Here is a 13614-nt window from a genome sequence, read left to right on the forward strand (position 1 = left end):
TCTTATCTAGAGGCATTTTGTTCTTAAAATCAATAAAAAGTGGCACAATTTGAGAGAACATTTTATTTGTAATATTTTAGCTAGTATGCTATCTTTTCTAGGGGCATTATACATCTCTTAATATTCACATTACTTTTGATCAATGAGTATTGATCGTTAAACAGTTGACTTAATTGAGACACAGTGAGCCAATTTCATTGTTTTCCTAAATCCTGAATTTTAAGCCTGAATCCAGATATAACGGTTTATTCCTTGCAAAAGTCTGTTGACAACTGCCATTTACCAAACAAGTTATGCAAGTAGCCAGTCTGAGCCGACAGGCACATTTTGATTAGTAGATGGCCGAGAAGCTGAAGCTGCGGGTGCAGAGAGGATTAGACATTCAACTGCCATGAGCACACATGAACGCTTATCAGCTAGAATGGCTTTGCAGTTCTTCCCTTGGACAATACGGTTTAATCTGCACTTTCTTTTCTCTCTCTCTCTGTCTCCTCCAGGTACCATCATTCTGTGGGTGGTGATTTTTATCCTTCCCATAAACAGCGCCCTGAACCCCATCCTGTACACTATCACAACCAGCGCCTTTCAGCAGAGACTCAAACAGTGTTTGAAATATCGCTGCCAGCAGACCAACTGACACAAACGCACACTATGCACACTATGCACATGCTCTGAGATTAATATTCCATGTGGAATTAAAAGTTAATAGATGACAGTATAATGACCACACACACACACACACACACATACATGAGGTGCTCTCATCCTCAGCACAAGCTAATAAGGCTTAAGAGCCTGTAGGGTTGAAGTAATGAGAGCACAGACGGCAACATTAACCAGCAGACCATCATAAACAATGTATGCTTATGCAATTAATATGTAAAACCAAGCCTTATGTGAAAAAAACAAAGAAATGACATACACGCAAATCTAAGAAACTTCAACTGGCATATAGACTTGTCAGAAGATGCAGGCAGGAAACGGTTCAGGACGGTTCGTTTCGTTAGACGGCCCCGGCGGGCTGAGGATTGGAACCTTTCCGACTGATTTAATTGCATTTTTGTGAGCTTGTGTGGATGTGTTTGGAAAACAAAGAGACAGTTGCATACAGTCAGGACAGAAAATGTCCAGATAGACCAAAAACTTTAAGCTGGAGGAGAAGAAATGGATATAAAAAGATTTCACAATCAAAGATCACACTAAAATGAATCACAGCACTCCATCCGTGAAAAAAAAATACAAAGAAATCCAGATCATTATGGTGTTCACGTTCGCATAAAATGACAAATTTGTTCCAGATTGCTGTTATTAAGATTACATGAATTTATTGTGCGAGTCTATTATTTATTAATCTCACGGCTTTCATTTATCTTCTGTAATTTGTCAGTTGTCTACAATATGTAAAATGAATGTAACATCCAAATAATTGCAATCAATAAATGATAATTATTTCATTACATTTCATTGCACTGGTTTGGTTTGGCAGCACTTGTTCCTTTGCTCTGACGTATCTTACCACTAAATCAGCTTTTAAAGAATGTCTTTTAAGAAAGATTTAGGATAGGCTTAATTATCAGAGAGCAGCTTTACTGAATAAAGACGTTCATTGATCTCCCTGGGCTGCACAGTCCTAAACAGCATGCCAAAGCTAGACTTTTTTACTTTCACAAAGTCAGACAGCATAAGGTCTGATCTAACTTTCTGTGTTTGATCAGGGTTGGATTATTTCACAGTCATAACTCAAAAACAGATTGGAATATACAGCTTCATCCATCCAATTTCCAGACTATTGGTATGCTGAAGCCCATTCCAGAGTCTCCTGGTGTAGGCAGGAAAACGCTACACATCATGTTCTCACGCAGTGAAAAATACATTGCGGAGCAAAGACGAAACTGACAACATGCCGACAGACAAGACAGAACAGGTTACTTTTGGTATAAAACAAAGTCTCAGCTTTCAAACTATAAATACTGTTCTGTGGCTCTTTAATGTGTCCTGACGGATCACTGTAGCTGCATCAGCGATCGATCATCTCTTTACTAGTTACAGTGCGAAATAAGCAGGAGTGAACATCAGAAGGTATCTTGTTTTACCCGCAGAACGATGTCAATACACACCATTTTACAAGTCCACCAATGATAAAGGATTACTTCCAGAATTAAAATTTCCTGATAATTCATCATTTTTTCTTTCTTCAGTTGAAAAGAAATTAAGGTTTTTGAGGAAAACATTTCTCTCCATATAGTGGACTTCAACTGGGATCAACGGGTTGAAGGTTCAAATTGCACATTCAATGCAGCTTCAAAGGGCTCTACACGATCCCAGACGAGGAATAAGGGTCTAATCTAAAAAAAAAAATTTTTTTAATTAAAAATGATATACTTTTTAACAAAAAATGCTCGTCCTGCACTAGCTCTGAGATGTGCATATGTGTCTTCACGCATTGCGTAATCAAAGTCACCCGCGATTAGCTCTTCGTCTGTGTATTTTGGTTAAAAAATGTAGGGTAATGCTTATAATGCTGTATCAGTAACAGCTAATGCTACATTTGATCCAGTTACAAAAATAATCCTGCATCTCACATTGATTCAGGTATATTCTGACATAAAAAACAGAATGTTACAAGAAATCTTTTTTAACAGGCCTGAAATGTGACCTAAGTGATTCTTTCTATCACCTGAGCCAGCCAAGCTATCAGACAATCTATTTATCTAATCGATACAGCAGATGAGACACAATCAAGACTGAAGAGAGAAAAGGAGACGGTGCGAAAGAGAGAAAGAGAGCGAGAGAGTGCGAAAACATCGCAGTAAATCAAAAACCAACCTCATCTGTGACCCTGTGAATAAAACTTGCAGAATGCATTGCCACCTGCCACATCAAGTGCTAAAGGGAATTTTTCAAAAGGGAGTCAAATGAATCTATATTCCTTCTATGTGTTACACTGTAATCTGTAGCAGGAGATAACACGGAGGAGGAAGCACAAAAGAACAAGGAAATTAATTGCTCTTCAAAAGACCACTGGCCTGTGAATAGCTTTGAGCCAAGCTGCTTGAAAGAACAGGAAACCGCTTTGGTTTCTAGGCAGGTGATCAATAGGACGTTACATTATATTCTTCTAAATTTAGCACATGCATCGTTATCCAAAGTCACTTTGAATTGGGAAACCCTCATCTAGGATATCCTAGGTTAATAGGTAAATGCCTTCCTCAAGCAGGCAATGGTCCTTGTGAATTCGTCATTTAATAGATTTTTAAATATTTTTAATGGAAAACAAGATAAAAAAAAAATATGTTTAGGAAAATGATCCTGGTTAAAGCAGAGCTACTGGGAAAATGAGCAACAAGCACACTTGCTGGTAAGTTGATGAGTTGTTTTTTTTTTGGACATTTATTGTATTTACTGACCTCTCATGAATCTAGTTAGTAGTGATATTTTATGTAGCCAGCTTTTGTTATTGTTTAGATAGCTAAAAGCTTGTTAAATTCTAATTACACTCAATTTTTGGTTATTATTCTGGAACTGATTTGAAACAATAATAATTAGGTGTTGCAGACTTTCAGCTCCAGTATGAGGGTATTATTTGTTCATCAAATTCAAAGAATCTTCAACCAAATCTAAATTGATTATTTTATTTATATGAAGAGGAACTACTGCAATAAATGTTGGATCTCTAAAAATGGCAGTCTGTCAAATGGCCATAATTACTACATGGTTCAACTGATACATTCATAAATACCCACATATTTAAGCTTAGAGTTTGTACCATAAGTCCATACTCATTATTTCATTTCAAATTCAATGCACTTGACAGAAATCATGCCAATGGCCAAATACATACGGTAACTGTAGCAGTACTTCAGGGCATAAAGTTTGAATGTTTTATCTACCATTTTATGGATCAGAATTTGATTCTGTGCTTCTTGCACAAGTGTCTGAGGACGTTTTGAGCAGTCGCCATCCAGTGAAGTTTATCGAGCACTTATGGCCAGGTGCCCAGCTGTCCTTTTCTCTCTACTGTTGTGTTGAAACACTGCAATGCCTATTTTTGAACTCTTTTATGCTTTTCATGGCCTGCTTGCTTCCATCTTTCTTTCTCTGTTGAAGGTCAAATAGTTTCTATAAAGACTAACCATTAAAAAAAAAACTCCTCTACCCTTTCCCTTAACTACTGACCAAACTTGTGTCTTGGGTTAAACCAAGCAGTTGTTTGTGCTCATTGATATTCAAGTGTTGTGCACGCTTATGTAAATGTTTTAAAATAAGGTAACAGGGTGTGAGCAGTTATGACCACAGAAGCAATAGGAAAACTATTTAAGGAGAAGTTCACTTCCAGAACAAAAATTTACAATTTACTCACCCCCTTGTCATCCAAGATGTTCATGTCTTTCTTCAGTCGTAAAGAAATTATGTTTCTTAAGGAAAACATGTCAGGAATGTTCTCCATATAGTGGACTTCTATGGTGCCCATGAGTTTGAACTTCAAAAATGCAGTTTAAATGCAGCTTCAAAAGGCTCTAAACGATCACAGCCTATGAAGAAGGGTCTTAGCTAGCGAAACGATCGGTTATTTTCTAAGAAAGTTTAGAATTTATATCCTTTTTAACCTCAAATCTCAAAATCTTGTCTAGCTCTGCGATGTGTATGCGTACTGTATGTAATCTGGGTCAATACAGTTAGGGTATGTCGAAAAAATTCCATCTCATTTTCTCTTCCAACTTCAAAATCGCCCTATGTCGCTGCAGAAGTACCGACCCAGCGTTTACAAAGTGAACGTGCAAAGAAAAGAGAACAGCAATGTAGAACGATTTTGAAGTCGGAGGAGAAAATGAGATGGGTGTTTTTTGACATACCCTAACTGTATTGACCCGGATTACACACAGTATGCATGCACATCGCAGAGCTAAACAAGACAAACATTTGACTTTAAAGAGTATATAAATTGTACTTATTTTTAAATAACCAATTAGATAAATCATTTCACTAGATAAGACCCTTGTTCCTCGGCTGGGATCATTTAGAGCCCTTTGAAGGTGCATATAAACTGCATTTTCTAAGTTCAAACTCACAGGCACCATAGATGGAGAACAGTCCTGAAATGTTTTCCCCAAGAAACACAATTTCTTTATGACTGAAGAAAGACATCAACATCTTGGATGACAAGGGGTAAGTAAATTATCTGTTAATTTTCGTTCTGGAAGTGAACCTCTCCTTTAATGCATACATACTGTACGTGTACAGAGGGTTACCCGCATGCGCAGCCATAACGGCGATACTCAGATGTAAAAAAAAAAAAAAAAAAAAAAAAGAGCATGGATTGCACAGTAAATGTACTACTTAATACGTTGTTCTGCTAATACATTCTGCCTAAACCACGGAACAAATGCGTGAAAACTGCTAAATTATATAGAGAATGACTTAGTAAGCAGGAAAAGGCACAATATTTTGACAAACTGAAGTTAACACGTAGTAAAGATATGTACGAGCAGTATTAATTAAGATATTAGCCTTATATTTCACGTACCTGACCGGAAATAAGAACGTCACGATTCTTGCCCTCGAAATCCTGGTTTAGTTTGGCCAATCACAAACGCATTTTGTTCCTCAGTTTTTGGCATTCCCCTTTATTTGTTAAGACTTTTGGCAGTCTATAGTACTCCAAAGGTTTTTCCCGGTCCCTTGATTAGTACTCCCCAAAATATGACAATAATTGATCGTTTTCAGCAGCAATAATCAGCAAAATATGCGAGTTTCGTTAGGTTCATTGGCATTGTTTACATTCAGTGCCGCCAATATGGCCGACTGATGATGCGTCGTAAAAAAACCGCTCCATTATGTTAAAAATAAACACAGAAGAACTGCCGAAGCCGTCTCTCATTTTTCCCTAAATGCTACTGATGATCGTTTCGTGTTCATGTTACCAGAAAATTATTGCAAATAGTAGTTGCGGCTATCAGTCCCACTTAAACCTATTCAAAGAGGTTGAAAGCCCGGACTTGTTAAACCACGTGAGCGCCTGACGGTGAGATCAAAAGCTTGACGCAACTCTCGTTCTCAGTGGCTCTGGTTAGTCTGGTTAAAGGCGCTAGTTATAAGCGATGTCAGCCTTTTCACAGCTTCCACCGAGTGTAAAAACGCTCCACTCGTAACCCTGCAGCTTTAACTAACTGTATATATTTAGGCCTACCTGTTAAGCAGACGTAAATCATTTTCAAGCGCGTTAAAACTCCCAGCTCCTTCTAGCGATGGAACATTCTTCTTTGTGTTGCCACTGTCGACTATTATTTAAGGACTTTTAGCTGTGTATGCGGTGACAATTCAAAACGTGAGTCGTTTCGCCTCATAGCTCATTAAAAACGCTGCAAGTTCACCAAGCTTCCGATGCCCCATATATGGACTACATACTAAAAGCGCGCCAAATAGTTGACAGGCAGAGAATGCCACAAATACATTGTGATTGGCTAAAGAATCCGATAGCAACAGACAGCCACTTTATTTTTCCATGTTTACAGAAACTAGAGAAACAGTCAGAGTTGGCAGTGACAATTATTTCAGTGATAACTTCCAGGAAATATAGTTTTCTAAACGAAATTCCATAAAAAAAAGTCAAAAAAAAAAAAAAAAAATCACTTACAGCACTTGTAATGACAAAATGGTCTGCTGATGCAATCAAAAAACTGTAGTTGACAGAGCCTGAAATGTCTCTATTCGACACAAACAAAATTTCCTTTAAAAACCCCATCCATTGTGTATTGTATTTTCTGACCATTCCAAAAACATTTCTCTCATCTAACATTAAAAGGTGCCCGGGAACTGTCGCCTGTTAGGCCGTCAGCACAGCATAATTGGCCAATTTTAGACACTTTAATAATTAACGAGGCAAAAAATAAGGAGCACTTTATCTCCCCAGAGAAATGACAGCTCACGAGGAGTTTTCACTGCGAAGGAGCAGGCTGTCAGCCCACAGACTGTGACTCAGATGCAGTAATTACTCTGTATCAATCAAACAAATTTGGAATGAATACTGTAGAAAAGCAGCTTGTATAAATGGGAGTTCTCCATCACCTGCCTTAAAATACATTTACAGACATGTTTGCCAACCAAACCTGTGTCCTTAGATGTCCTACAATACCTTGTGCCAGCAGGACACCAATGTGGTTTAAATGGATTGCAGCACACCGTAAGACACCTGTTAGTTGAATTAAATTCTGTTCTCAGACTTAACACCTTCGTGTGTACAAAGAAACACTGAAACTTTTTTTGGAAGGGCTCCTTTATTCTAATTGCACTGGAAGCTAAATTGGCACGATACACAAGAGAGTACGTCTGAAAATGAAATAATCAAATCAACATTAGAAAATGACATCTGTGTTTAACACTGAATAATCATTCAATAAAAGACAACTTGAAACAATAAAATAAACAATATGGGTAAATGGACCACAGCTCTGTACATCATAAAACGCACATATAAAAATGATCACTTGAACCATTTCACTGAGGCAGAATGCTTAAAACAACATACATGCAGTTATACTTTTAAATAAATAAAATACTGATATTACATAATGCCCTGGTGAAACAGCACAGATTTAATGACAAATATAAGACACGTTTCTCTTTAGTCACTCAAAGGCACTTAAGGACAATTAAGAACAGTAATAAGAAAGAGAATCATCTAATTGTGTCGCAAAAATTATCTTTAGCTTTAGAGAACGTAGAGTACAAAAGTAAAGCTGTATTAAAGTCTCTTGAATATCATTCCCATGGATTCCATGCAGACCTTAAGTTATTAAAACTTCACAAATGAAGTTTGCCACATGCAAATGGCTGACGCAAATAAATAAGAAAAGGAGGGGTAGTAGAAAAGGAAGAAAGAGATTGAGGTCACAAATATAACTGATGTAGAAAATTGTCAGACTGATTCAATTTGGCCTGCATATATTAGATTATCAATTGCTGTATCAGTGGAGAGGGTGTCATATCTGCTCAACAACACCACGGAGTCTCTCGTGTTGGACTGATAATGTACAGAATGCAAAATACACAGGGAGCTTATAACAACAGGCCACGTGTTTTATGATGTTTGGTGATTGTCTGTTTCTCTTTGCCAGCTGGTTATTATCAGTGCCACATGGCAAAATTCCTGTGCAAGTAAAAAAGCAAAACTTATTTATATTTACCCTGAGAACGAATGAGTTGTCTGACAGACCACACCGGATTATTAGACAAAGACTTTAAGGCGTAACAGATGTCTATCGACACACACTGCTTAACACGAACACTCTCACAAAGAAAACACACATACAAGATTAGACGCAACGTCAACAGTATGATTGTGAGCTTGAGCTTTTTCACATTAATCATCCATGGCTTTTAAAACCACAACGGGTTTGTTTTTTTGCATAGTCCAACTACTATTCTACACAGTACTGACTTCTTTTTCATTCATTCCGTATTCATTCTCATTAATAAACCAGTTTGCAACATTCTGTACTATTCTTACTTTTCCACCTTCTGACTTGCGCGGCCATCCTGGTTTTATACTTGTGCTTTCAGAACTTTCATTCTTTCTCATACAAAACAGTCTTAGATTTAACCCGAGTGGGTTCAAAGTTTGGTCTCAGGTCCTCGTGCTGACAGAACAGGGAAAGAACTGCGTATTCTCGCAACCTCCATTGCACACAGATGACCGAACACTTTGTTATACCAATCAGGAGAGCGCCCCCTGTGGGACAAAAACACGTAAGGTTAAAATGACGACAGACCTTAACACAAGCTGTTTTTGTTCAGTATATTGTAGAGACTTGTTTTACCGTAGATCAGCTCTGCAGTAATGTGTGAGGCGGGACCGTCCCATTCCACATGGCTCAATAAAGATGCGTGATGTCAAAAGCACAGCCCGTAATCCTGCCTCCAGCTGGACGTTATCATGATCCACAGAGGAGGACACAAGAACACACACTCCTTTTGGAAGATCATTACACCACCGTCTGCAACGCAAAATGCTACATTTAGATCAGTGGGTCATAACCCTAGTACCCCCATTTCCACCTGAATAATTCACATTCTGGAGCCAGACCCCATTTTCAGCCAGGAGAACTGGAGATGCATGTTTCCAGTTGATAAGCGAATGGTGACACAACGCTGCTGTGTGGTGTTTACCTGACTATAACCAGTCAAAATGCAAACACTGTGATTCGAGTGTACCGACAGCTCAGTTCAGTCCTTGCTGGAGTGATATTGAGACTGAAACTGCTGATTCAATCGCACTCTTGCACGCCAGGTCTCTTTCACAGTTTCACAAATCTGTGCCCCCTAGGGATATGGCCCAGAACCCCCTTTTTTATGTGGTGGAAATGCACAGTACGGTTTAAGAATTGGCAAAATGCTGTAGGTAGCCTCAGCAAACTTTCAAGGGGGCATAAAATTGTTTAAATGAATAAATTATTACTACTATATTAAAACAGTCAAACCTTAAATAAAGTATTGTATTAAATATACATTAATAAAGTAAAAAAAAATAAATTATAGTAAAAATAGTAAAATCCCTCCTAGTAACTTAACTGAAGAACAGACAGTTCTGACATCCCTAATTTAATTTTTAGTTAATTTATTCATATCAATAGTCCAAGTTTCAGTTAATAAAGTCTAAAAACAAACCACTTTTTTATAATTACAGCAGAAATACCCAAAATAGCCTATAAATAAATTATAAATAGCCCTTGAATATTGTGTTATATAATGAGGGGCCTTAAATATACAAGATATAAACACAATTCTGACTTTTTTCTCTGAATTGTGAGATATAAACTCACATTTTCGAGTTATAAGTCAGAATTGCAAGATAAAGACTCAAAATACTGACTTTTTTCTCAGAATTGCATGATACAAACAACTACTTTCTCAGAATTATGAGATACAAACTCGCAATTTCAAGTTATAAAGTTAGAATTGCATGATACAAACTCACAATTCTGATTTTTTTCTCAGAACTGTGAAATATAAACTCGCATTTTCGAGTTATAAAGTCAGAATTGCAAGATATTTACAATTCTGACTTTTTTCCTCAGAATTGCAAGCTATAAACTCGCAAGTTTAAGTTATAAAGTCAGAACTGCAAGTTAAAAACTCAATTCTGACTTTTTCTCAAAATTGCGTGATACAAACTCACAATTCTGACTTTTTTCTCACACATAAACACATAGGAATTTTTTTAACATAACAATCCTTAAGGATCTTAATAGAATCCCAAAACATCTTTACAGAAATCAAAATCTTTTGATTCTTTGATTCTTATGTTATCCTGTTAATAATTAGGCAATAATTTAAATTTGAAAACCTGTACATTCAAGATTTTTCAGCTAGGGTTCTCAGTTTGTTAATTATGGATGTGGCATAATAAAAACCAAACTGATCACACTAAAAATGGTAGTTTCTTCCAGCTATGTACCTGAGCACTATGAAGTTTCTACGAGGATGTGGAGCCATACTGTCTGTGATGTAATGGAAAACCTCTGTGTTGTTTTCCAAAGTCTCAATGACTCGACTGTGCAGAAGATCTTCATCCCACAGGTGGCGCTCTCGCAGAACACGCTGCAGCACCACAGTCGGCGGGGCCTCCATCTCCACCGAAACGCGCCATAGACGCATCGGGTGCCCGTCTCCTACCTGCAACCAACCAAACATTAAACGGTCAGGGCAATTACAAAACTACAGTAATGAAAGTGTAACACGATAACACAGACAGATTTGAAAGTTCTAGAAATTCTACTGAAATTAGTGGAAAATGATGAGCTGATCAGAAGAGGATATCTGTGTATGTCTCACAGCGAACCACCATTAAAATGAACCTCAGATTGAATCTAAGAGAGACCGTTTCAGCAGGTGAGCTAATGGCAGATGGTCTAAGCCCTGGTTTGTGCCAACAGTCTTCATGGTGCTTGGGCGTCTGATATTTTCAGGTTAAATCTAAGGGGAGACAGAGCAGACTGCCACATGCATTAAAAACTCATTCCCCTGAGTGTAAGTGACAAGAGACAAGTAGAGTACATCTGTCTACTGTGGGCAGGTACACTTCAGCCTCCTTGACAGATAGTAACTGGCCAACTGTCTGACAAACAGGGACAAAACAAATGCACTCTGCTTTCGGACTCAACCTGACTCGAAATTCAATTCATTTAGAGTTGATTGCCTTTTAAAAGCCACATACTTCACAAAATAAATGAGGGTATTTTTTTGTTAAGCACAAGTCTGTTTCTAAAAACGGTAGGCTATCCTCAGTGGCCTTATTTGTGTTTCTACTGGAAGTGCCTAGAGTGACTGGAATGTGATGAAACAATTAATTACACAAATAAACATCTCTTCTTGTTATTCTGACACAATTTGTCATGAATCAGTGGGAAGGACTGGGAATCTTTCCCTGGAGCTCATAAACACCGGAATGATCAGATTTGGCATCAGGATAACGATAAAAACAGCAGGGTTTTAAAGTGTTTTCAAAACCATTATGTAATACAATAATATTAAAACTGAATTTGCTGTTCTGCAAAGATTTATTCTGCAAAAGTGTTGCTATAATCTGCCCTAAAACTGCATAACTGAACTGTAAACAACATTGAGAGCGAACACTTAAAGCGCATTAACAACACCGCCCATACGGATGTGTGATGGATGTGTTTTATTAACGAATCGGGCATCTGAGGTAAATTCTGAATGTCCATTAGAACAGCCAAACCCCATTAAGTGATTTCTGAACCATTACTGTCTTGAAGTTTACAGTTTTGCATGCCTGTCAAAATAAAAATATTTGAACCTCACAAACAACATTCACATCAAAAGCAATTAAGACCTTATTATGTTGTTTGTGAGAAAGAGAGAGGCTGTCATGCATGGTGGTTGAGGGAATTAAACTGAAAACCTTTAAAGAATTTTTCACAGAAATGAAAGAAATCAAGACGTAATATGTTTTTAGCAAGCCGCAGGTGCCTTTAAGCATGTATTTTCATTAAACCACAGAACATTCTTCAAGCTTGTTTCTCAGATCCTTTCTGGCAAACTGTAGCGGAGATGCCATAAGACTTTCTCCTCTTCCAGTGCCACTCTAAAGCTGTGACTGATGAAGTACTGTGGAATGCACAGTCTCTCCAGTCCCAGCCACTGAAACCTGTAACCTTCACGCACAGTCACTGTGTTGAGGACAGCCTGCCATAGGTAGATTTACAGCGGTGCCACGCTCTTTTCCATTTCTTAATAATGTCTAAATTGATTTAACCACACTCCGATGGATATTCAGTGACTTGGAAATGTGCTTGTATCCATCCTAGCCACATGTTTTTCCATTCCTCTTTCACAGAGTTGCTGAGAGTGCTCCTTTTTTCTTCACGGTCCAAATGCTGCCACAATATTGACTCACCAAACAGTTGCAGAGGTGCATTTATACTAAAAACAACTAAAATCCCTTGACATTTCTTTAATACACAAAATGATTTTGGTCACTTTTTTTTTTTTTTTTTTTTTTTTTTTAATAAAGGTCTAATTAAAGAGTATTCCCTCTACTGCAAAAACTTTAAGTCCACTCTGAATCCTGCAATAAATCCAAGAGGGATGAATGCTGTTAATAAGCACTGTTTCCCTCTAGATACGAGCATCCAAATCCGGCTCCTGCGTCAGCAGCACCACATGCATGCATCGTGGTACTCTTGTAAAGATGCGTCGAAGACAGACATGGAAGAGAATAAATTGTTGAATGAAGTTGTTATTTTTGTTTTCTTTGCACACAAAGAGTATTCTCATAGCTTCGCAAAATTACAGTTGAACCACTGATGCCACGTGGTCTATTTTAGCAATGCCCTTACCACCTCTTTGGGCCTTGAACATAGTAGTTGTGTTACTGCCTATGCAGGGTCAGAAAGCTCTTGGATTTCATCAACAAATATCTTAATTTGTGTTTTTAAAGATGAACGGTCTTACGGGTTTGGAACGACATGAGCATGAGTAATTCATGACAGAATTTTCATTTTTGGATGTACAACCTCTTTAAAGTCACCATGAAATTAAAATTTAAACACCATGTTATTGATTTTATTATGAATGATTAATCTATGCATGTTGCATTTTTTGCATATTTGTTTTGACCTCTTAATTATTCATCTTCCTAATGAAAGTTTTCTCTCTGGTGACACATGCCAGATTTCTCTAATCATTTAGTCTGCTCAAATTTCACCCATCTTGCATTCAACCTTGTAGTCAAGACTTGCTTCTGAGAGTAAGTGTATCTCTACCTTTTTATAAGCCAGCTCGGTGTTGTCGGGTCCGTGGGCATGGTGCCACCCTTTACTGCGCTCGGATGCCTCTCTGAGAAGACACTGGATGTTGTCTTCTAGGTACGCCCGATAATCCACGGGCTCGCCCAGGGCATTCACCCCGAGCCCGTGCAAAGGCAGCGGCTGAGCGTCAGCAGCCACATAAGAATTCCTAGACTGAAGCATCATCTCATGCGGGATCTGCAGAAAGAAACAGTGACAGAAAGCTGATCAGTGCAAAAATGAGCTGCGCCCTGTTCCCACAAATGAATCCTGCCACTGCTTATTTATACAAGATTTACAATGGCAT

The 13614-nt window shown here is 38.0% G+C and overlaps 2 protein-coding genes across 6 annotated transcripts in view; one reads left to right on the top strand and one right to left on the bottom strand.

Annotated features, from left to right (window-relative positions):
* Positions 1-1422, top strand: part of rxfp2l (relaxin family peptide receptor 2, like) — a 44258-nt gene extending 42836 nt beyond the window's left edge. Inside the window, exon 18 of the mRNA XM_051109504.1 lies at positions 498-1422. Coding sequence (XP_050965461.1) covers positions 498-637 — 140 coding nt within the window. The 3' untranslated portion in view covers positions 638-1422. The remainder of the gene's footprint in view (positions 1-497) is intronic.
* A 5795-nt stretch (positions 1423-7217) lies between these two features.
* stard8 (StAR-related lipid transfer (START) domain containing 8) overlaps positions 7218-13614 on the bottom strand; it is a 64884-nt gene continuing 58487 nt past the window's right edge. For 2 of the 5 annotated variants that reach the window (XM_051109493.1, XM_051109491.1), the window contains 4 exons: positions 13284-13505; positions 10454-10671; positions 8817-8993; positions 7220-8728 (listed from right to left, as the gene is read on the bottom strand). In XM_051109493.1, the coding sequence (XP_050965450.1) occupies positions 8611-8728; positions 8817-8993; positions 10454-10671; positions 13284-13505 (735 nt within the window). In that variant the 3' untranslated portion in view covers positions 7220-8610. Of the gene's footprint in view, positions 8729-8816; positions 8994-10453; positions 10672-13283; positions 13506-13614 lie in introns of all 5 variants that reach the window. The other 3 variants (XM_051109492.1, XM_051109494.1, XM_051109495.1) reach the window with 3 other exon arrangements.

The sequence above is a fragment of the Labeo rohita genome, chromosome 5 (assembly GCF_022985175.1).
Source record: "Labeo rohita strain BAU-BD-2019 chromosome 5, IGBB_LRoh.1.0, whole genome shotgun sequence".
Lineage (NCBI taxonomy): Eukaryota > Metazoa > Chordata > Actinopteri > Cypriniformes > Cyprinidae > Labeo > Labeo rohita.